Genomic DNA, 21,945 nt, shown 5'->3' with positions numbered 1-21,945 from the left:
ACGAACGGGCGGACGCCCTCCCTGCTAGTATGTTTTCAAAATAAGCGAGCCCTTGCAAAATGGTTGGGCTGTATTATTCTGCTAGCATACTAGCAGGGAGGGCGTCTGCCCCGTACGTGTTACCCCCTTGTAACTGCTCCTTCCTCTGGCAGCTACGAGCCACCAGGCTTTAGAGGGCAATATTTAAGAACTCAGTTACTAAAGATTAGCTTCTACGACCAATTTTTGCCGTAGGTGAAAGTATATCGATAGGAGGCTTAGGGTGTAAACAAGGGGGTAAATAGAGCAGTAGCAGTATATAAGTGATCGGGGCGGTTACAGACACGTGAAGTAGATCTACAAGTAATACGTTAGCTGAATTAAAGCTCCTCTAGTACAAATAGTAAAGTAGGGAACCAAACAGTAGAAATTGGCGATAGTCAATAGCGACCGCTACAGTGACGACTAAGTTCAAGCCAAAATATAGCAATAACTACTAGGCCGATTTAAATAATTTTTACACCGTTCAACTGGCCTTGATAAACTCTCAAACTTAACGTAGCCTAATTACTAATAAAAGCGTTAGGTGGTGGTTAATTAAGAAATCAAAATTTAATATGGCGCATAAAGTTGTAACGTGAGCGATAGGGCCGGCATAGTTATGACGGTTCCTAACAAATTTCGTCTGTGCATAGTTTTGATGTTCCAAACTATGCCGACCGTTACAACCCTACCGCTCACGTCATGGGAATACAAATCGGCGCGTAGTTCTAAGTAAAACTCCGATCCACCGGGGTGAGGTTTGTGAGTGCGGTCTTGCCACACCCACCAAATTTGAATTGCCATCAACATATCCACAACAAAGACATTTTTTATCATTATCTATATTTTGCAGGGCCAAAGTAAGGTCTTTGCTATTATATTCACGACTTTTTTTAGTTAATTTGGTTTGTGTTTAATGGTGCAGGCCTAATTAATAATTTCTGCCCTGGTGCCTTAACCGAACTCACAAACCTCACCCCGGTGGATCGGTCATCCAAGCTTATGTAATCTACACGTGATGCAACAAGCGCGTGATGATAACGTGGGAACGAAGTAACATTTGCCGAGATTCGGCCGCCTTCAGGGCTCGACAGGGCAGAAATAAGCTTTTGCGTCTCCGGGACTCAGGTTACCTCAGCGAGCTCAGACGTGATTTTTTGGCTAGCGTCGGAATAACGGTAGGGCCCTCCTTGCAAAATCACGTCTAAGAGTGTTTGGCGCGTCTTGTTAAAATCATAAGCAAAATCCGCCAAGCGGATATTGCGGATATCTAATTTATTTATTCATATAACGCATTACTATTACCAAAAGTTAATACATTATTTTTAAGACTTAGGACTTCTAAATGGTATAAATTTTATAATGTGGCCATTGCCTAGTCCTAATATTAATTTCGTTAAAGTTAAAAAACGCGTTGTTAAAGTTATGAACATATATTATATTTTATTGAATAGTCTGCTAATATAGATAAAACTATATAAATTTGCAGTTATCTATTACTTAAAGCTATTGCAATACCTAGGAGGTATAATAGTTAGGTCCTTTTTTATAAATATCCTCCCTTGGCCCGAAGTGCCTCTGCTACTATTAGGAGGTAAGCTTTGGCAGAACCTCGTGCAAAGCCAGTAGAGCTTCGTGCAGAGCTTCGTGCAGAGGTAGAATTGTGGCCTCTACCGCGACAACTTCCTCCCAACGTCGCGCGGGTATAAGGAGCTAAGGATCTCATAACTTACAGAGTAACGTATTAGCCACCCGATCGAGCTACCCCCCGGTCGAGCCACCCTCCCGATTGAAACATCGTCCCGATCGGGCCACGCTCTGAGCAGAGCTCTCGTATGCACAGACTCTCACCCAAAACGTCAATTCTATTAATACTATTTAAAAACATCGTCCTGCATAGGTAGTTCCTTCCACACCTTCTTCGCGAACGTAATAACACCTCGTAGAGCTCCACGTCTTTCCTTTTGGGTAGCCTCCTCCTGCTCCTTTTCCTCCCTCTCTTGGTTCTTCTTAAGAGCCTCCCCTACTGATAAAACCCGTGCCTTCCTATATGACTTCTTCTCCTTGCCACGACGTTGTCTCTTCTGCTTCTCTATAAGCTCCGTACTAATACGCTGAAGAACAATCTTATTAGCAAGAGTGCTTAAAGCTATTTGCTGTAGATTGAGTATTGCTTCTGAATGTAGGGGTGGTGCACCTTGTAGAATTAGATCGACGACTTTATTGATCTTCTCTCCTACAGAAGGAGAGATAGGAATATTAATTCGAACACTATCCTTACTTGTAAGGCTTGCAAAAGGAGGAGTCTTAGGTTGGATCTTTGATATAACAGTAGAAGGATTAAGGGGAATAAGACCTGTCGCCCGCCACGCACTAGCTATATTAGTTAAAGATATAGCTTTATTACGCGCAGCTTGATAATATTGCAAGAACTCTAACTTAGTGATACTTAAGGCTCCGTAGAGCGCAGAGTTATAGAGGTGCTTTTTGTAAGCTCGCGCCAAGGGACCAAATACGCCGATATTAAGAGGTTGAAGTCTATGCGTCGAATGTGGGGGAAGGCAGAGAGCCACGATCTTATGAGCCTCGCAATACTTGATGAATTGCATTAACATGTAGCTCTTGTGGCCATTAAAAATTAATAAGCGATAGATTCCTTGGAGTCGTGGGCTTATATATAAGTTAAAGTGGTGCAACCAGTTAAGAGCAATATCCGAATTTGTCTACCCCGAATTGCTTACTTGGATAACCGTCTGGCGATTAAGGCGTGGAGTTATCTAGGCTCGTTGTATTTGCTTTCCTTTAAAGATGATATAAGGAGGCAGCCGATATCAATTTCCTGATATACATTCGATTAAGGATACCCACTTGCGATTGCCTGCCTCTATAGTGAAAACCTCAGCCTCTGACCGTGACATTAACACCTTAATCTTATCACTAACTCCCATTACAATTCCCTTCTCATCCATATTGTATTAATCTCCCTTAGAAATTCCGTACTTGGCGATTGTAGCTGCGTACAGCTTAAACTAATCTTTAATGATCTTGGGGTCTTTAGCATTCTTTCGCTTTTAATTAAGACATCTAGCAAATTAAGCTTTAAGTTCTGAGTGGCGATTGAGGAAGTTCTTATACTAGTGTTGGCCAAGCTCCGTAGAACACTTCTTTGCTTTGAGAAGATCTTTGGCCATAGATTTAAGGTGCTAGATTTAAGGTGGCCACCCCTAGCTTCCCATAGTATTAATCCATTTGACGATAGAGTCCTCCTTAAAGACTGAGAGCTTTTGCTGGGCTTGATGAGACTCCTTGCACGACCGGCGCCCCTTCCAACGGTGGTTAAGAGTTGATCGCGGTAGGTGGTGAGATTTAGCAAGCTGACGAATAGATTGGTCGGGGTTGGCTTCTAAAAGCTTAATCGCAATTTGCATTCGAGCTTCTTGATCNAGTTCAAGCGGTGCGACAGCCGTAGAGTCCATGGTTGTGGTGTAGGAAAGGTAAGATGCATCAGAAAAGGGGTGATTTGAATCGCGATCGGCGGGTGGCTCGACCGGGGGGGTGGCTCGATCGGGTGGCTAATACGTTAGGCTTTTCTCTATAATTTGGTGTACTTTTAACGTTGACAGGTATTGTGGGAGGGTAGATCAATTTGGTCAAAGTTGACAAAGTCTTCTCATATAAACAGTGTTCAGGTTTTCTACAAAGCTCGCCAAAGTCTCTCAGACCAAGAAAACGATTGCCGTCCTAAATCAGCTTAGCGGACGGTGCGGATATTCCTATATCCGCACAATCGTTTTCTTGGTCTGGGCTTCTGAGGTGTGTACGTAACGTCCATCCCTGCGTCGCGAGACACCCTGTCGCGAGACATCGCGACCAATTTTCCACACAACAATACCAAATCTTAGCTAGGAGCACAAGTATTCTCGGAATAAAAATTGTAAGCTATCTACTTCAGCTTCACATTATATGGAGCTGGTGTACTCTCTGCTCAGCGTGTAGTACCACTTTACACCTTAGGTGTAGTTTAACCTTCATAACTCTGCTTATCCTTTACAGCTGTTGAATTAATGATTTTATGCGCAAAATCTGTCAGATATATATCAATGCCAATAGATGCTATCCCGAGAGTTTTATTATGCTTACTGCTATATTCGCGCGGTTGCATTTATTTTTGTTATGTTAAGCTCAATTCGCAAATTATGATCGCATTCACGGTGCGTAAGATACGGCTAAAAGAGTATAGCCCGGCACAGTTCCAGCTCGGGGTACACTTATTATGATACGTGTCTGGAGTCTTAGCAATACCCGAATGCCTTAAAGGTCGGCTTGAATCTTGTTCCTATTTAATTACACGTGAACCAATTCTTCGAAAGCTTGCCATACATTACCTGTCTGCCTCGATATTCTAACGCCGACGCTTGCCAGCCCACGTGATCTGCCCCACTGCCTGCGCAATCTGACTGGCTAGCTGCGCGAATGCACTGCCCGGAATGCTGGCAGCAGCCATGATCTCTTCGACAGACGGCTTTCGTCTTTCTTTGCGTGCGCGCGTAATTATTTCCAGAGCACAACTTTGGTGGGAAATTGGCCTTGGGTACGCTTTACGCCCGCGTGAGTTCCACCATACCCTGTGGGCCACGTGGTGAACCCATCAGGCAGCTAAGCCTTAACACTGAGCAGAGTCCTCGTTTTGATTCTTCTCATTAGTCTTGACAATAACTTATTACCCTACCTATTTGTGTCACACCTATTGACAACCGCCGTACACTCAATCATGTCGAGCGACAAGTGGCCGATAATAGCAGCAGTCGGTGCTGCCGCTGCCGCTGCCGCTGCCGCTGCTTTCGGTCAGGTTATCGTCGCGGCTATTCAAGCGGGTCAGCAGAGCGGGGAGGTGAGCTGAGTACAAGCATGTATTCTACTGAGCGTAACATCTGGTCGCGATACCACAGGATAGAGATATCAAGGATTTGCAAGAGAGAGTTAAAGCAATTGAGCAACAGCTCCGCCAAAACGATGTCACGTCCAGCTGCAGTAGTTAAGAAACGCTCCATCAATTCAGAGAAATCGAAAGTCGGGTAGAGAGATCTGCGAGGTTGGGTGGATACCCTCAAAAGAAAGAATTTGGAAAAATCTTGGCAAAATTAGAGGGTACCCTGGCCTAAAACAGATTAATCGATCCAAAGATACTTCCAGTTTGTCACTTATTTGAACATAACACAACTTACTAACAGTCTTCAGAAAAAAACTTAGTTAGAGCGCTTTTTTAAGCGCAAAGGCGTAGAATATATAGGCATACGATATAATAGGTGAATATAAACAAAGATTGTAGCCCTACAACAGCAAGAGTTTTAGTGCAACGAAATTCTACTTTTATAAATAATGAAAGATTAAGGTCTTAAGTCTCTGCCTCTACAATTTAACAATATAGTTGTTGTGATAAATTACATGCTGCGATTAAGCAGTAGCGGAAGGGAATTGCCTTTTATTAATGTTATGTCACACGGGAATGCAGGTGTATGGTGGTGTGAGGACTCCATAAGGTGGAGCAGTCTCAAAGGATGAGAATATATACAACAGGCGAAAGCAATCACGTGATCTCAGGAAGCTCCTGTGGATGTCCACGTACCTCCCCCCCTACCAACATGTTATAAGCTTAAGGATATATAAAAATAAAGCTGGTACAGAGGTATACTCGGGCGCATAATCTACGAGGTAAGTGCACTCCCAGCCAAGCTTGCCTGGCTATACTACTTTAAGCTAAGTACTACTGACTAAAGTCTTAGCCCTTGTTCGTCAATTGCAATTATCGCAAACCGCAGCAGCGCGTGTAATATGAGAAGGATTTTCATAGTTTCGGAATAGCTTCTTTATATATTAATCGATTGTATAAATGATTTTCCGCGGTTTAATCGCCTATTTAGCATATAAGGGTCTGCCAAAGGACGTAAGGCTAAAAACACACTTAAAGTATAAAGCGGTATTATATAGTAACTATAGATAATATAGGCTCAATATAAAGAGGGGATTAAAATCAGATCTTGCGCTACCTATTCTGATAATATTTTAGCTATTATTCTAAAGTTAATATTGTTGTAAGGAAAATAAGTCGCGATGTCCCGCGATATAGGGTGTCTCGCGACATAGGGATGGACATTAGATACTGCACCTACGAAAAAGGCTGTGCACTTCACAAAGGTACAGACAAAACTCCTTAGTACGGTATGGGTTTTGGCGCCAAATGTACCGTAATACCAATAGTATTGTTATATTAAGAGTCACGTATAGGGTGAATAGGCGGTAAAATTTCAATAAAAAGTGAATCTTAAAGCCTGGAGGGTATAGATTTCCCTCCTTATGGGCCAGATATACCCCCTTCCCATACAACTAGTTATACTGATATTGGTGGTAGAGCTTAACGATATCGTCAAAAGTCAGATTATCGTTAGTTGCACCAAAAAAGGCTTGATTAGGGTGTGTAGATCGTAATACAAAATGTATCGTTATATACCCCGGTATTATATTAAGGAGTTTTGCCTGTATCCCTTGCACTAATAGGGTCCTATAAAATGTGGCTCGTGCACGCATGTCAAGAACATCAACAGGGTTGCGGCCGATAACTTTTATCCTGATAGCCTATCGGATAATAATAGTATCAGCTAACACCGTATTATCCGATATTTATCCAATAAAGCTTGGCATTTAGAACTTCCGCATAAAAAATTATTAAATTCTTTAGATGGCTCTAATATGGCTAGTAATAATCTTTAATTCAATAATTTTGATAGCAATATCTCATTTAAAAATGATGTTTCTTCTACTACTCTTTTAAGCGCTAAAACTAAGGGTGATAAAGGCTTGGTCTTAACTAGACGTATAACAATAAAACAGTCTTCCTTAATTTATAAACACACCTATACAGCAACAGCTGAAGAGAAAGCTCGTACGAAGAAGAGCTATTTCTGTCAATATTGTCCTTCTAAAGACCCAAAAGGATATTGTATAATTACAGCACCTGTTGTACCAAACGCGTGCTTACGCGTTCGGTACACCAGGTACGCGTTTACGCGTTCAGTGCACCAACCACTCGCTTACGCGTCTGGTGCACTTATAAAGCACTGACTAATCAGGGGGGAGGTGCATCAGTATATAGACCACGTAGTCTGCTTTATATAATTAATAGTCACCATCCAAACAAGCATACGATACTACATATATTTCGTGCCCGTGGATACAACTTACTCGTGCTATTAAGTTAGTACGAATACTGATTAGTAAGCGCGCACAGATTAGCAATTACTTGATACCTCCCCCCGAGCAATATATACAACAGCGACCACCCGTTTAGACTCCTAGTACGACCTACTAGAAGGTCGGAAGTTAGGGATTATGGACTTATCTCTAACTCTATATACTTATTTAAGTCTTAGTACGGTTTACCGGAAGTATAATAGATATAAATATAGACCTGTACGGAACCCCCTACCCTTAAACCTTAAACCCCTATCCCTACTACACCCTCTTTTAATACCTCCGACGTCTTTTTAGACCCCTTATAAAGACCCCCTACCCCTTTATAAACTACTACGGACCTATTAAGACCCCTTATAGACACTTTTACCCTTCTACGAACCGCTATGGATATTAACTGCCTTTACGGACCACTATAAGACCTCTTCCACCTACTGTGTACTATACTATACTATATAGTATAGTAGACCTAAAAAAGCAAGTTAATAAAGGCCAGGAAAAGTAGAGGTAGGGAGCCGACCTTACGTCTATACCTAACGTTAACAACTATATTAAATTTAAAGTTCTTAAATATAAATATTTTAAGCTTATAAACGTTAACCTATAGGAGTAATACTAGNAAGACTTTACGGACTTTATGGAAGCTATCTTTAAAGCATGCAACCCTACTACTATCCGTAACCTATGGACCCTCTTATATAACTAAGGTATATAGGTTAAAAGGAATAAACGAGTTACTGTTGTATAGTCCTTATACAATATAATATATAAGAAAGACCAAACGGAATGGACTAAAAAGGAAATCCTAAACTAGTTCCAAGAAACTAAGGAACTCTTTACTTCTTCTAAACTTAATATAATCGCTAGCCTTATACCTAACCTACTTAACTAAATTTATCTTATAAACCTAAGCAGTTTTAAAATTAATCTTATGGGCTAAAGTATACCTAGTACTTAAATTATAAACCGTAATACCCCCGTAAACCAAAATACAGACCAAATTACCCCTGTTGTTTAAGTCATAGATCCGTAAGCTATATATCCGCAAACCATAAATCTATAAGTTATAGATCTACAACCTATCTAACTAAAGACCTATGGCAAGGAGCTAGCTAACCTAGCTAAGCTCTATATCGATAAATCTAAGTATAGCGGCGAAAACGATAACTTTAACTTTAAACTAACCATCTTTACGAACCTCTGCTAGAAGGCTGATATTCCTAAATAAGAGTTTAGCTAAGCCTACTCTACCATACTACGCGGCCTAGTACTCGACCACTACTACACTAACCTTAAGAGTAACCCCCGTACGAAAACATACCCCCGTAAATAAACCAGCTAGAAGTGCTTCGTGTGCGGTAAGGAAGGATGTTAGTCTATAAGGTATACCTAGAAAAAACGTAATAAGTCTAAGAAGAGACTTAATAGCTATATTAACTAGTTTATTTTAGAATATAAAGGAGAGGAAGTAAAAGAGCCCCCAGATAAGTTAATTGAAGCCCTTATAATTAACTTTAACTTAAACGCTTAGGAATAAAAGACCTTAGAGACGTTCCTAACCACTTTTAGACCTTTTACGGACAGCTAAGCCTTTAATATTACGACCATATTAGCCGACCGCTCCTTTATACACTTACTTACGCCTAAAAACCATCCTATAAGCACCCCCGTTATAAATGTTATAGATTATAAGTAGGACCTATTTGCATATATTACCACAAAACGCTATACCCCTAAGGAATTCTATGGTATTATAATCGATACAAGTGCCTCTAAAAAGTCTACCGTAGGCTATAAACAATACCTTGCATATAGGACCACCATAAATAATAATACGGATATTGATATTACGTAAACTAGGGCCGTAAACATCTAATTCGGCATCGGCTTAACCGCATTAATTAGATCAGTTAAAGTTAAGACTTTAATTAGCTTAGTTAACTTCTACATAGTAAAAGCGGACACCCCCTTTCTACTCTATTTTGTAGATATGGACAGGTTATAGGTATACTATAATAATATTACGGACACCCTAATTGGCCCCACAAAGTAAGTATATTACCCTACTAATTATATAACAATTTAGACACCCGTTCCTTATATAGGGAAAAACTTTACAAACCTATATTTAGGAATCTTTCAACTATAACCTATGCTACCTTACTGGTACTAAAATCCACCGCCTATACCGCTGTTTCGGCTACCCGTTAGCCGAAAAGCTGTATAAAGTCCTTAAACGCTCTAAACATAACAACGTTAATAGGAAGGCAATTAACTACCTAACTAAATACTGCTCCTCCTGCTAGAAATACGGACGTTCCCTAGGCTAATTTAAGTTCACCCTTTATAAGGACCTTAACTTTAACCACTTAGTGTACGTGGACATTATGTATATTAACGGCAGTTTAGTATTATATATAATCAACGAGGTAACCCGCTATTAAGCCGCCCGTTAGTTGTAAAATATATCTATAAAATACACTTAGGATATTTTACGGACCTACTAGATCAATATATACGTCAGACCTCTGTAGTATATTACCTATAACGCTAGTAGGAACTTTATTAGTAAGGAATTCCAGCAGTATGCTATAGCTATAGCTATATTAATAAAAGCTGTTTAGTTAAGGCGCACTAGTCCGTTAGGCTTATTAAGTAAGCTTACCTAGCCTTATAGAGAGCTTACTAGATTATTACGGACGAGTGTAAGGATATCTAAAAGGAACTAGCTTTATAGATGGCCGTAAAAGCTATTAATAACACCACTGGCCCTAACGGACTAGTACCTACCCTCTTGGTTTACGGAGCCTACCTAAGGATAAGCAACCTAGGCCCTTCTGCCCCGTCTATTACAAAACAAGCAGCTATAATACGGAAGGCAATAACTAAAATAGTTAAGCTACGGGCTAAGTAAGCTATTAATAACGCCCTATACTACTATAACGGACCTAACACAACCCTAGTATATAACCTCCCGCTTAACTCTAAAGTCCTTATATAGCGTAAAAGCGGCAGTTAGAATAGACCTTATTATCTACTAGCCGTAGAAAATAAGACGTGCTATGTATAGCTTCCTAGTAGGCCAACCAGCTTTAGAAGTATATCCGTAAAACCCTATTTTTGGTCTAAAAACATTTATAACGTCGAGCTAGACGAACCAAAAGCACCCGCCGAATTGGATAAACTAAAAGCACCCTTACCTACCTTAGAGGTCCCCTAAAAACCTAATAAACCTACGGAACCTACTATAAAGCGTAGCTGAGGACGCCCCTATAAAAACCCTATAATGGAGAATCACCTAACCTCTACAGGCATATTTATAAAGTAATCTCCACCTGTAAATATATTAGTTCTAGTATAGGAAACCCCTTTTACGGACTTACGACGTAAAGAGATTAACGGATTACTTAAGAAGGGCGTCTTTACGGTTATAACGGAGAGAGACGTTCCGCAAGGCGTCTGTATATTTAACTCGCGCTTTATTAATAAAATTAAGCACCCTAGTATTAATAAAGCCTTTAAAAAGTCAAGGCTTGTTATATAAGCTTATAACGACTAGGGAAAGAACCTCGTCCTTATATAATTGCCTACAATTTAACGGGTTAGTTAACGGATTATACTTACGCTTATGCCGGGACTACAGCAAACTAAACCCGTAGCCCTCTACTTACGGGACATTTTATAAGCCTATATGCAGTCCAATACCTACCTAAGTAGGGATATCTTTATACGGCCACCGCTTAAGCTTAATCTATAACCAGGAACAATTTTACGGGTTATAAAACCACTTTATAGAGTACCGGAAGCTAGAAACCACTGGTTTAAAATATACTACTAGCACTATGTTAGTAAACTTAAGATAGAGCAGTTGACCTATAACCCTTACCTCCTATATACCCTATCAAACGGCCTTGGTATCGTTAGACTTTAAACGGACGATACCCTCTTTTTAGCAAACCAAACTTTTACGGACGCGGAAGAAACCGAACTATAAGAAGCTAAGTTCCTAGTAAAGCTGTAAAAGCAGTTAACTAAGCGGACTCTAATTAAGTTTAACGGAGGCTTAATTATATAAAAGGGTAACTTAATTTAGCTAACTTAGGAACGCTAAGCTTAAAACCTAAAGCCTATTACGGCAAAGCCTACGGACCTTACTAGTTCCCGCGGAGAGACCTATAAGACTATAACTATAAAGGACTAATACGCTGTATAGCGTGCAAGAGGTACCTATATCGCTATAGTCTATTAACCCGAATCTGCCTATAACTTATCCTTTATAGCCCAGGTAGTAGATCCATAAGAAGAAAATATTAAGTAGCTTAATAAGCGCATTTAATAGCAAATTAATAATATAATAAGAGGACTTACTTTTATACCGCTAGACCTAAATTCTATTAACATAATAGTATTTACGGACGCCTCCTTTACTAATAATAGGGACCTGTTATCGTAAATTGGCTTTATAATTATACTTACGGACTATAACTAAGACGCAAACATACTGTATTAGTCTTTAATTAAATGTAAATAAGTAACCCGTAGTGTACTAGCTTCTAAACTATATATACTAGCCTATAGCTTTAATATAGCAGTTATAATCAAATTAACGATCTAGAAGATCCTATAATTGGAGCAGCTACCCCTAGTTTTATACACCGATTTAAAGTCTCTCTATAACTGCCTAGTTAAGCTAGGTATAATATAGGAGAAGAGACTTATAGTCGACCTAATGTGCTTACATCAGGCCTATAAATAACGTAAGATTATAAAGGTTAAATAGATCACCAGCGGAGATAACCTAGTAGACGCCATGACTAAGGCAAAGCCGTATTAAGCCCTTAAAACCCTAATTAATATAAATAAGCTTAACCTAAAAGTTATAGAATGGGTAGAACGGGACTAACGGAGCACCTATGGTATATCTACGGCCCGTTGGAAGGCCGTACGGCTCGTTATACGGTATAGGTAGAAAACGGTGGAAAGCTATAGTAGAACTTAGTGGACTTACGTAACCTACCAAATTTTACAGGGTAGTTAAATTAACTAATTACAATTTTCCATCCCCGGGATAAAAAATCGCCATTAGTTTACTTAGCACTAGCGCCTTAGCGGCCCTCAAAATCTAACTTATGGCTCGTCTACTGCCCGTTAAAAGGCTGTACGGTTCATTTTACGGACCATAAGCAGAACTTATAGCTAGCTTAGGGCACCGTTTAGAAGGCAGCCTAGACGGCACCTTAGGGAGATTTCCTATATATTTTCCTTTATATTTTATAGTTTTATTAAAGCAATTACGGAGGCTATATATAGGTGGTTTCATTTTTCAAGTACTACCAGTATATAATTACAGCACCTATTATACTAAACGCGTACTTACGCGTTCGGTACACTAGGTACGCGTTTACGCGTTCAGTGCACTAACCACTCGCTTACGCGTCTAGTGCACTTATAAAGCACTAACTAATTAGGGGGGAGGTGCATTAGTATATAGACTACGTAGTCTACTTTATACAATTGACAGTCACCATCCAAACAAGCATACAATACTACATATATTTCGTGCCCGTAGATACAACTCACTCGTGCTATTAAGTTAGTACGAACAAATATTATAGCTTAATATATAGACTTTAAATTCATCTTAAGAAATATAAAATTAAATAGAGTTTAGAGGAGAATAATACTTATATAACAGTAAGAGATTAAGGAGAGAGTTCTACTTAAGCACTCTATACTAAGCTTTTAGAAAGGGGATAAATTAAAGGTCTTAAGGGCGAGGTTTTAAAGCGTACGGTATATTAAAATATTATAAAGCAAGCACTTCTAGATCTAATTATCGTACGACGGCTTCCCTTCTTATATATAGAATGGCTAGAGTTTTATACTTTTATAAAAGCATTAAATTAAGAAGCACCCTTAATTATCTCTATACACTACTTAACGATTACAACCTAAATTTTTAACCACTTTACTAAGAGTTAAGATATTGTACGAAAAGTACTTTAATCTACGAAGACAAATATTTACCTTACCGTAGACATCTAAAGCTCTCTAAGTTATACTCTTCTTCTCGGAATCTATGCTAGCTTTATTAATATCTAGGATAAATACCGGAACCCCTTAATTGCTCTTCGTACGGTATCTAGCTAAAGTAGTATAGATTAATGGGAGGCACTTCGTCCTGTTCTTATTAAGTATAGTATTAAAATAAAGATTGGAGCTCTTATTGGTAATAATGCTAGATTAAATAATATTCTCTGTCATATAATTAGCTAATAGCTTAGCCTTAAGTATAAAATTAACTGGATCGTAATATATTAAAGAATTTGCTATTAGGGGCATGTTATTAATCTTATTGTTTAGGCCTTTCTATTTAGTTTAAAGAAGAATAAGAAGCTTATAAACTCGTATAATAAAGAAAATAAGAAGCAGAATAAAGAAGAAGAAGAGGAAGAAGAGGAGGAGGAGGAGGAGGAGGAGGAAGTTATATAATAAGCACCACCGCTAGTTAAGAGAAAAGATAAGAGGAAAAAGAAATGTAAAGAATTAGAGCCTATATTATACGAAAAGTATAAAAGGGGTAAAAATATTTAAAATATTATAGGGCTAATAGGGAAGCTTTATAACTACGTCGTTTATATCTATAGCTTAGCTAACCGTACAATATAGTTTATAGAGCGTGCTAGTAGAATAATTCCTCTTAATAATTGTATAAGGTGGAATAGCTGGTTTAATATATTAAATATAGCTCTAGAGGATAATATAAAGGCTACGCTTTAACTCTACGTTAAGTACTATAAGGATAATTTTTTAAAAGATAATATCCTTATAATAAGCGAATGGATATATCTTTATACAATTTATAATTTCCTTTAGTCTTTCTATAAAGCAACTCTATTTCTTTAAGGAGATTATATAACACTAGACAGGGTTCTAGAATTAATTAATATTCTTAAGGATATAATATATACCGCGTTAGTATATTATATAATACTCTTAACGTTTCTTTAGCTAATCCTTTTCTAGGTAATAGCTACTAAGGCTAAGGATAAGTTTATAGCTCCTTAACTCTAACGTACTAAGAAAAAGCTTATAAAGTATGTTAAGAAGCTAAACAATTCTCCCTACTATCTAGCGGCACGGGTTCTCGACCCAGAGTGTTATATAGCTTTCTTAAAAGATTAGAATGATTATATTACGATTAATAGAGAAAAGAAACTCTTTAGCGTATAAAAGCTTTGGGAGAGATTCCATAAGAAAGCAATACTTTTAGATTTAACTATATTGTACAAAACTAAGACTTAAAAGTCGCCTTTAGAGTCTAAAGTAAACCTCTCTACCTTTTATAAGGCTTGTTTTTAGTATTATTTAAAGTATACTCGTCTATAGAGCTAGGATAAGTTTAATACCTATATTAACGAGAGCTTAATTCTACTTAATAGCCGTATAATAGCTATTTTATAGTAGACTTAGTTTTTATAGCATATAAGATTCCTAAGACTCTTACTACTTGCAGTTAAAGTTCTCTTAATACCTGGAATGAGTGATAAACTAGAGAGAGTATTTTTAGGATCTTAACGTCGCATTCCATGGGACCGTACGAAAACTACTCCATGGATACTTAAGGCATTAGAATGCGCGAAGGACTGGGTAGATCATGGAATTCTAGGTATTCCTTTATAAGTTGTACGCTAAGGGGTGCTACTATATTCTGCCTAGGCACACTGCGGCATATTGCGGCTATGGCAGAATATGGCAGAATATTATAGGCGTAGCAGAATATGGCAGAATATTATAGGTGTGGCAGAATACGGCAGAATATCGCAGGTAGCACGCCCTAGCACTGTTACACTAGTATTTCTTTTCTTAATACACGGTAGTTTTTAAAGCGTTCGTTTCTGTAATATAGAAGACCCGGTATGGCGTCTTATGGACAATGTAGCTTAAAGTATCGGAGAATTATCGGATACTCTCGTAATACTATTAGCTAATAGGCTGATTATCCAATACGGGTATCGGGGTGTATCGGCCGCAACCCTAAACATCAATTTTCTCGCACCATAAACTCTATCGAATACCACTATACAAAGACAGCCCGTGTTGGCAGGAGCACGTAGATTGACTTAACTCCAAAGAATAAGGCTCTATATACAATATACACCAATATTTTAATGTTTATGACTTTATTTAAGAGCTATAGTGATGCGGCAGAACGACTTACCGCTTATATATGATTGGTGCGCACGGGCCACATTTTATAGGACGTTATTATCGGTGTAAGGGATATACACTTACAAGAAAGGTAAAGTCTGTAATTTTTAAGCTAAATTATAAGAGCTAAACTTGAAGTTCTCTAGTGTTCAAGAGGGCGAAATTGCGTGTGTACCACGCTGTATCGCCTTCCTCCACGTTTCGTTGTACAGCCAATCGAGAAAGGGGTCGGCGTACAGCGTGATGGACGCAGCGAGAATGCACACAGCATCACTAAAAGTCTTGGCGTAGTCCGTCAAAAATGCTGCATTGATCACGTACGGCCATCCAGACTAATATGTACAGTCACCCGTACGTGATGCATGCTTAACTTTGGTATAGGATGCGATTCTGTATAAAGAAGAAGCTACGAGTCTCCGCTATCTGATCACCAAGATCTACACCTAGTACGTCCTTTCGATAACTGCACTTCGAGATACGACAAGACAATGTATCTGCGATGCTTTACATACCGCTGCTTCAGTCGCGCTGCCTCAGTTACGCTTCCAGGACAAATGGCTTCGGCATGTCAGTTTGGTAGAGCCCCAATGCGCTGCCCCCAATTTGGAAATTCTGCTAGAAGTTCCTTTCGTTCTGTTAATAATTGGGCATTCTTCATTCAACACACTTTTACGGGCTGCTTTGCGAATAAACCCAGATATAATAGGGACTGACTCGCGCGCAGGCTACTAGCTACACGGCCGTGAGTGGTGTAGGCATGAGTATCGTCACCGGCTTCGTAGTGCTGCTAGTTTTCTTAAATATTTTGAAACTAGCATGCACCTTTAGAAGCAGTCAAGGTCATCTCACAGTGTCGCATCCTTCGCCCCCAAGTCAGAGGTTGTTATGAAAGCACTCTACTTAACGTATTCCACCGCTCACTTGCGAACACCACTCACTCGCGCACCCCAAAAACCACCAAAAATCGGAAAAATTGCACCTTGATACCTTAACAACAGCTTAATAATAAATTCTTAAATTTTATAATTAGCATTTTGTGCCTATATTAAGACTCTTAATAACATTTTAGCGTAATAAGCCTGGCCATTATTAAGATATCAGGTTTTGGCCCCCAATTTTGAGCTAAATTGTAATATTTTAGAGTTACCCAATAGATCACCCCCCAAATCCAATAAAAGATTTAAAATAGGTTTAAATGGGTATAAAAGGCTAATTATAAAATTTTAGAATTTATTATTAAGCCGTTGTTAAAATATTAAGGTGCAGTTTTTCTGATTTTTGGTGGTTTTCGGGGTGCGCGAGTGAGTGGTGTTCGCAAGTGAGCGGTGGAACACGTTAGATGTAACACTACATTCACGCCAAAATATTAACGAAAGGAACAGCTACAGTACTCCACCAAACGAATTGTTCTTGCAGTTTGCTACAATCGTCCGTGGCTATTAAATCTCAGCGGGGTAGCCTTTGCTAACCATTGAGCTTCCAATATTCCCAGCTTCGCGGTCAGCTGGAGAACAGCCACTCAGCCAGCCATGCAACGCTAACCCGGTCATCCCGATTTTCAGAACCTTGCATCCACCCACAATCAGACGGCAACTTAGATCCACGAATTCAAATTTTGGTCGACGTGCACCCTTGAAGCCCAATCGACACCAGGCGCCTACAGCCGTAGCTTAGCCTCATAACATCTATGGCTCCTCTAGTAGGTTGTCTGTGTTCTTGGCAGCGATCTCCAGCATTGTTGAACGCCTCACCGAATGTCTATTTCTGAGATATCGGATATCTCCAGAGAGGCTGAGTTGTTCAGGCCATGTCTCCAGCATTGTTGAACGCCTCACCGAATGTCTATTTCTGAGATATCGGATATCTCCAGAGAGGCTGAGTTGTTCAGGCCATGCAACAGTCCTTCAAGCGCATCGTCGAGGACAAGCCAAGAAGAATCATAGCTGGAGTGAGCGCTTGGCGATACATGCAGCCAGCCTCCATTGAAAACGCCCAGCTGTGAATGTGCGATAGAGGGCATGTTCATGTGTTACTTACTCCTGAGAGTGATCATTAGAAACGCCTCTAAGTATATAAGGTCTCCCACTGTGAACCAAGCAGTCTTCCATCAAATCGAAATATTCAAATTATCGCCCCAACCAGCATTCTCCACATACACTAGCAAAGCTCCTATTCGGTCTTCGTTTCTCTACCCTATCTTCATCTCTCAGCAAAGTAGAACTTAGAAGCAACTACACTCAGCCACCGTAATCCACCATGGCTCTTTTCACACACTCTTCCTGCACAAGTAGCACCTCCTCTCTAGTCGACAACACTGAGAGCCAGACATATCTTCGCTCTGGAAGAGGAGGGGCAGGCAACTACCACAAAGCAAGCACCGTTCCAGCCGCTCCTCCTGTCCCCCAAATCATAACACCACGATCTGGCTCCTTTTCGAGTGGTATTGGTGGTATTGGTAACATACATCATGCTTCCGATCGGTCAAGCCTCAGTCTATACAGAGAAGCTATGCAAGAACGAGCCGTCCCGCGTAATCCACCAGCTGCTTATCACGTCGGTATCGGAGGTGCTGGCAATCACGTCGAGAGCAGGTCATCGGAGCCGCTTGATAATGGATCCCTTCCGCACAGTAGTCTCGATGTCCTTCGTCGAAGAATTTTGAAAGCATTCTCGTCTAGGAGCTCCCGAAGCAAATTAGACAACGAATCGACTGTTCCCGACACCAAATCTACGATCTCCTCAGATTCTTCAAAGTCTCCTGAAACGTCTTGCTTCCATCCCGGATGAGGACATATTTGTTGAAGGCAGGGTGTTACGAGGGTATCCTGGCTTACGTAGGGTCATGCGGACGATTAATGGCACGTTACCTATCTCAGGTGTCAATGTCTCCTCCCGTTTGTACGACAGAGCATTTGTTTGGTGAAACTTTCAAGAAGGTACAGTTGGCTGGATTCCACTTCTATCACTTCGGGATTGCTATCAGGAGCATAATTAGTTGAAGCGTTCTTTGGTTCTCATGATTTGAGGCGTTTGTAATATTCCCTAGGACTAGGTAGTCATATCAATGGTTTTCTACTTTTTATGCTTCTTCCCGAGCCACGATGTCGTGAAATGAAGTCGTTAGTTGGACCAGTTCTCTTCTTCGCCCTGCAATCTTCGTTAAGAGCTAATCGGTGGCATCATCGAAAGTCCACCGTTATTGCTATCCCACATTCTGATGCCCTAAGGCATCCTGTGATGCTCGTGTGTGGGAGACCGAAGCTAGTTTGAGCATCGGCTTTGTTTGCCTGGTAGTCGGAAAGGTATTGTTCTGATAGCGTTCACTCAGGAGGCGGCTTCTTGCTCCTGTTCGGACGGAATCATGCAGCCACATTGTCAAACTCACTAACTCCAATATCAATCCCAGTCATCATCGTCGTCCTCAACCTTTGCCGCATTCTTAGTCTTCCCGCCAGTCTGGGCATACTGCGACCCGTCCTCATTTGCTATCTTAGCCCTAGCCAACACGTTCGCTCGCAGCAGTCTCGCCTCCAAATCCCGTGTAGTGAACATGTCGGCGCTCCGCCCAAGCCCTTCAAACCCGACTATCCTATCAACACTAATCCCGTCTATGAATGCTAGGACACAGGGGAGAACCTGCACTTTTAATTTCGTAACAAGGAATGGCGCGTTTTCGACATTAATGCGAAGAAAGCGAGTTTCATAGTGGCTTGGGACGAGATTCTACGATGAATGCAATTAGCACAAGCTCAACTCTATAAGTTCACTCGGGTTGGGCTTTGACTTCTTGTCATACTAAAAAGCCCAAATACTAACCTCCAAATGGCCATCCATAATCCTACACCGATTGAAATCTGGCTTGAAGAAATGCACCACGCAGAATTTCGTGCTGGTAGTTATATCCATCAGAGCCTTCTCATCCTTGATCTCTGCATATGTGCCATGTTCCGTCGCCCGCATTTCCTTCGCGCGACTAAACTCAGCATGGAGCTGCTGCAGACGCTGCTCGCGGAAAGCATCTAACTCGGAATCGTCTTCAAGCGCAGCAATAAGGGCATCTTCGTCTGAATCATCGTCGTGGGTGGCACGATCGACGACGCGGGCGACCTTGGGATCGAGCTCAGCCATGCTTTGCTGAGTGGAGATGATTGCGGCCGGACATTAATTTTGGTGTGGATGGGGATGATCTGCGCCGAGAGAAATCTTGATGGAGGGACGCTAGGGCACGCGAAGTTCAACGTCCAAGTCCAGATGGCAGTGAATTTTGAAGAGCATTATTTTGATGGCTCGATAATATAAGTAGGGACCCATAGGCAATTTCTGAGGCGGATAGACATGCATTAAATCTCAGGAACTGTACGCGGCAAGTGGTTGATATGATCAAGATAATCCTTTGATTACAGGGATGATTACGAGGCTTAACTAGGGGGCTCTGCCGCTTCGCGAATGGGAAATTTGGCCAAAGAAGCAAATGCTTTCGTCAAGCAACAACCACCGATTTCTACATCTTCACTTTACTCTCCTCCCCTGTTACCTCCTCACCTGCCCCTTCTGAACACTTCTTGTGCATTATATCCGGCGCGCCGTCCACTCCCTTGTTTAGGCCCAGCTGCAACGTCGTGCTTCATCAGCCTGAGTAGCACAACCCCTTACTTCACCTCTAGACATTCCTCCTCGACAACATGGCAGACGATAAGAAGAGGGAGGAATACGCCATTGATATGGGCGACCGCAAAGAGTCGAGCTTCGACCGCGCCTCGTCACCCATGAAGCCCTCTACGCCGCGACGCTCAGCTTCACATTACTCCGTCGCTGAGAGCCCTATACTGCCGGTCATATCTTACTGCGTTTCGTCCATTTTGATGACAGTCACGAATAAATATGTATTGTCCGGCTTGGATTTCAACCTCAATTTCTTCTTGTTGTGTGTTCAGGTAGGTTTCGGTACTCCGCGGGGAGTTTTATGGTATACTAACAGATACACAGTCTGTGGTTTGTGTTATTGCTATTCAGAGCTGTAAATCTGCTGGCGTAATTACGTATAGGGATTTCAATAGTGATGAGGCCAAAAAATGTGTGTTTCCCCCTAAATTCTAGAAAAGCCCCAATCTAACATGTCCAGGGTTTCCAATTTCTCTCCTCCTTATTGGTATGATCTACACGAGCACAAAAGCGTTGAAGTTTCTTTCGATTCCGGTGTACACCATTTTCAAAAATCTTACAATTATACTCATTGCATATGGTGAGGTGCTCTGGTTCGGTGGATCCGTCACACCGATGGCCTTGTTCTCCTTTGGGTTGATGGTCTTCAGCTCCATCATTGCAGCATGGGCGGATATTCAGCATGCATTGGCAAGCTTTGGAGAAGCTACCAGCGAGGCTACCAGCGCTATCTCGACGCTGAATGCCGGATATCTTTGGATGATGTTTAACTGCTTCTGCACTGCAACCTACGTCTTGGGCATGAGAAAGAGGATAAAGTTGACCAACTTCAAGGACTTCGACAGTAAGTTCATGGTTTTCCAGATTGAAAGCAAGACATTGACATGAATTAGCCATGTACTACAACAACCTCCTCACCATCCCGATCCTCCTTGTCGCCTCTCTCTTCATTGAGGACTGGTCTTCGGAGAACCTCTCCAAGAACTTCCCCGCTGCGCAAAGAAACAATCTCATCCTCGCCATGATCTTCTCTGGCCTCTCCTCCGTCTTCATCTCCTACACCTCTGCCTGGTGTGTCCGCGTGACCTCCTCAACAACATACTCGATGGTCGGTGCTCTGAACAAGCTCCCTATCGCCGTTTCTGGCCTCGTCTTCTTCGACGCACCCGTCACATTTGGCAGCGTCTCAGCCATCTTCGTCGGCTTCGTCAGCGGCATCGTCTATGCCCTCGCCAAGGTCCGCCAAAACAACAAGCCCAAGGACACCCTCCCCACCGCCAACCCGCCCATGNGCGCCAGCAGCCAGAGCATGCGGGACAGCTTCAAGTCATGATCTCTTTATTCGCCCATGATCCCTATTCTCGCATTGAGGAGTCGAGCTCCTCAAGCCCACCCGTGCGGTACCGCGCATGGGTCCTTATGTACGGCCCTCACAGGTCTTTATCCACGCTCAGCGTTAAGAGCGGAAGAAGAAACGACCTAGCATCTCTAGCCTCCAAACGCACACGGACGTTATAATTAGACCACCCAGGACTGACGAAAATTCTGTTCTTGTATCTGTTAATCAATCCCACCCTTTTTCTTTTCCACCGCCTTTTTTTTAAATACGCTTTAAACCTGGGTTTGGAGCTACGGACATGTTTGACTCTTTGGCGCTTTTTGAACTGCTTTTCTCTTGCTGAGTGTTGGGGCTTTTGGGGGGGGCAGTAGGTGTTGTTTTGCAAAAAATGCGGGATTGGAGCGAGGCTCCGATTGGCGGGGATTTTGCGTTGTATGGGTAGTATGGAGGTGTTGCTAGAATTA

The 21,945-nt window shown here is 41.3% G+C and overlaps 5 protein-coding genes across 5 annotated transcripts; 2 read left to right on the top strand and 3 right to left on the bottom strand.

The window, feature by feature from the left end:
• Nucleotides 1–1,839: 1,839 nt before the first annotated feature.
• Nucleotides 1,840–2,996, bottom strand: K441DRAFT_741164 (DDE-domain-containing protein). The gene is made up of 2 exons (XM_067654373.1): nucleotides 2,219–2,996; nucleotides 1,840–2,135 (listed from the first exon to the last, which is right to left on the bottom strand). The coding sequence occupies exons 1-2, from the start codon at nucleotides 2,634–2,636 to the stop codon at nucleotides 2,128–2,130; spliced, it is 426 nt and encodes a 141-aa protein (XP_067507652.1). The 5' UTR covers nucleotides 2,637–2,996; the 3' UTR covers nucleotides 1,840–2,127.
• A 1,848-nt stretch (nucleotides 2,997–4,844) lies between these two features.
• K441DRAFT_655102 (uncharacterized protein) lies at nucleotides 4,845–5,354 on the bottom strand. Its single transcript, XM_067647788.1, has one exon. The coding sequence runs from the start codon at nucleotides 5,070–5,072 to the stop codon at nucleotides 4,884–4,886; it is 189 nt and encodes a 62-aa protein (XP_067507651.1). The 5' UTR covers nucleotides 5,073–5,354; the 3' UTR covers nucleotides 4,845–4,883.
• A 12,382-nt stretch (nucleotides 5,355–17,736) lies between these two features.
• On the top strand, nucleotides 17,737–18,267 carry K441DRAFT_674777 (uncharacterized protein; the record flags this gene model as incomplete). Its single annotated transcript, XM_067650793.1, has 1 exon — nucleotides 17,737–18,267. The coding sequence occupies one exon, from the start codon at nucleotides 17,737–17,739 to the stop codon at nucleotides 18,265–18,267; it is 531 nt and encodes a 176-aa protein (XP_067507650.1).
• Nucleotides 18,268–18,876: 609 nt separating this feature from the next.
• On the bottom strand, nucleotides 18,877–19,608 carry K441DRAFT_545765 (thioredoxin-like protein; the record flags this gene model as incomplete). Its single annotated transcript, XM_067642830.1, has 2 exons — nucleotides 18,877–19,203; nucleotides 19,297–19,608. The coding sequence occupies 2 exons, from the start codon at nucleotides 19,606–19,608 to the stop codon at nucleotides 18,877–18,879; spliced, it is 639 nt and encodes a 212-aa protein (XP_067507649.1).
• A 462-nt stretch (nucleotides 19,609–20,070) lies between these two features.
• K441DRAFT_703642 (UDP-galactose transporter) lies at nucleotides 20,071–21,936 on the top strand. Its single transcript, XM_067653490.1, has 4 exons — nucleotides 20,071–20,414; nucleotides 20,467–20,554; nucleotides 20,603–20,986; nucleotides 21,036–21,936. The coding sequence occupies exons 1-4, from the start codon at nucleotides 20,163–20,165 to the stop codon at nucleotides 21,473–21,475; spliced, it is 1,164 nt and encodes a 387-aa protein (XP_067507648.1). The 5' UTR covers nucleotides 20,071–20,162; the 3' UTR covers nucleotides 21,476–21,936.
• Nucleotides 21,937–21,945: the final 9 nt, after the last annotated feature.

The sequence above is a fragment of the Cenococcum geophilum genome (genome assembly GCF_001692895.1).
Source record: "Cenococcum geophilum 1.58 unplaced genomic scaffold K441scaffold_8, whole genome shotgun sequence".
NCBI lineage: Eukaryota > Fungi > Ascomycota > Dothideomycetes > Gloniales > Gloniaceae > Cenococcum > Cenococcum geophilum.
The sequence above is the reverse complement of the archived record's forward strand: the minus strand, read 5'-3'. Positions and strand labels throughout refer to the sequence as shown.

Coding starts and splice junctions, on each gene's coding strand:
- K441DRAFT_741164 (XM_067654373.1), bottom strand. CDS start 2,636: ATGTTAATGCAATTCATCAAGTATTGCGAGGCTCATAAGATCGTGGCT.
- K441DRAFT_655102 (XM_067647788.1), bottom strand. CDS start 5,072: ATGGAGCGTTTCTTAACTACTGCAGCTGGACGTGACATCGTTTTGGCG.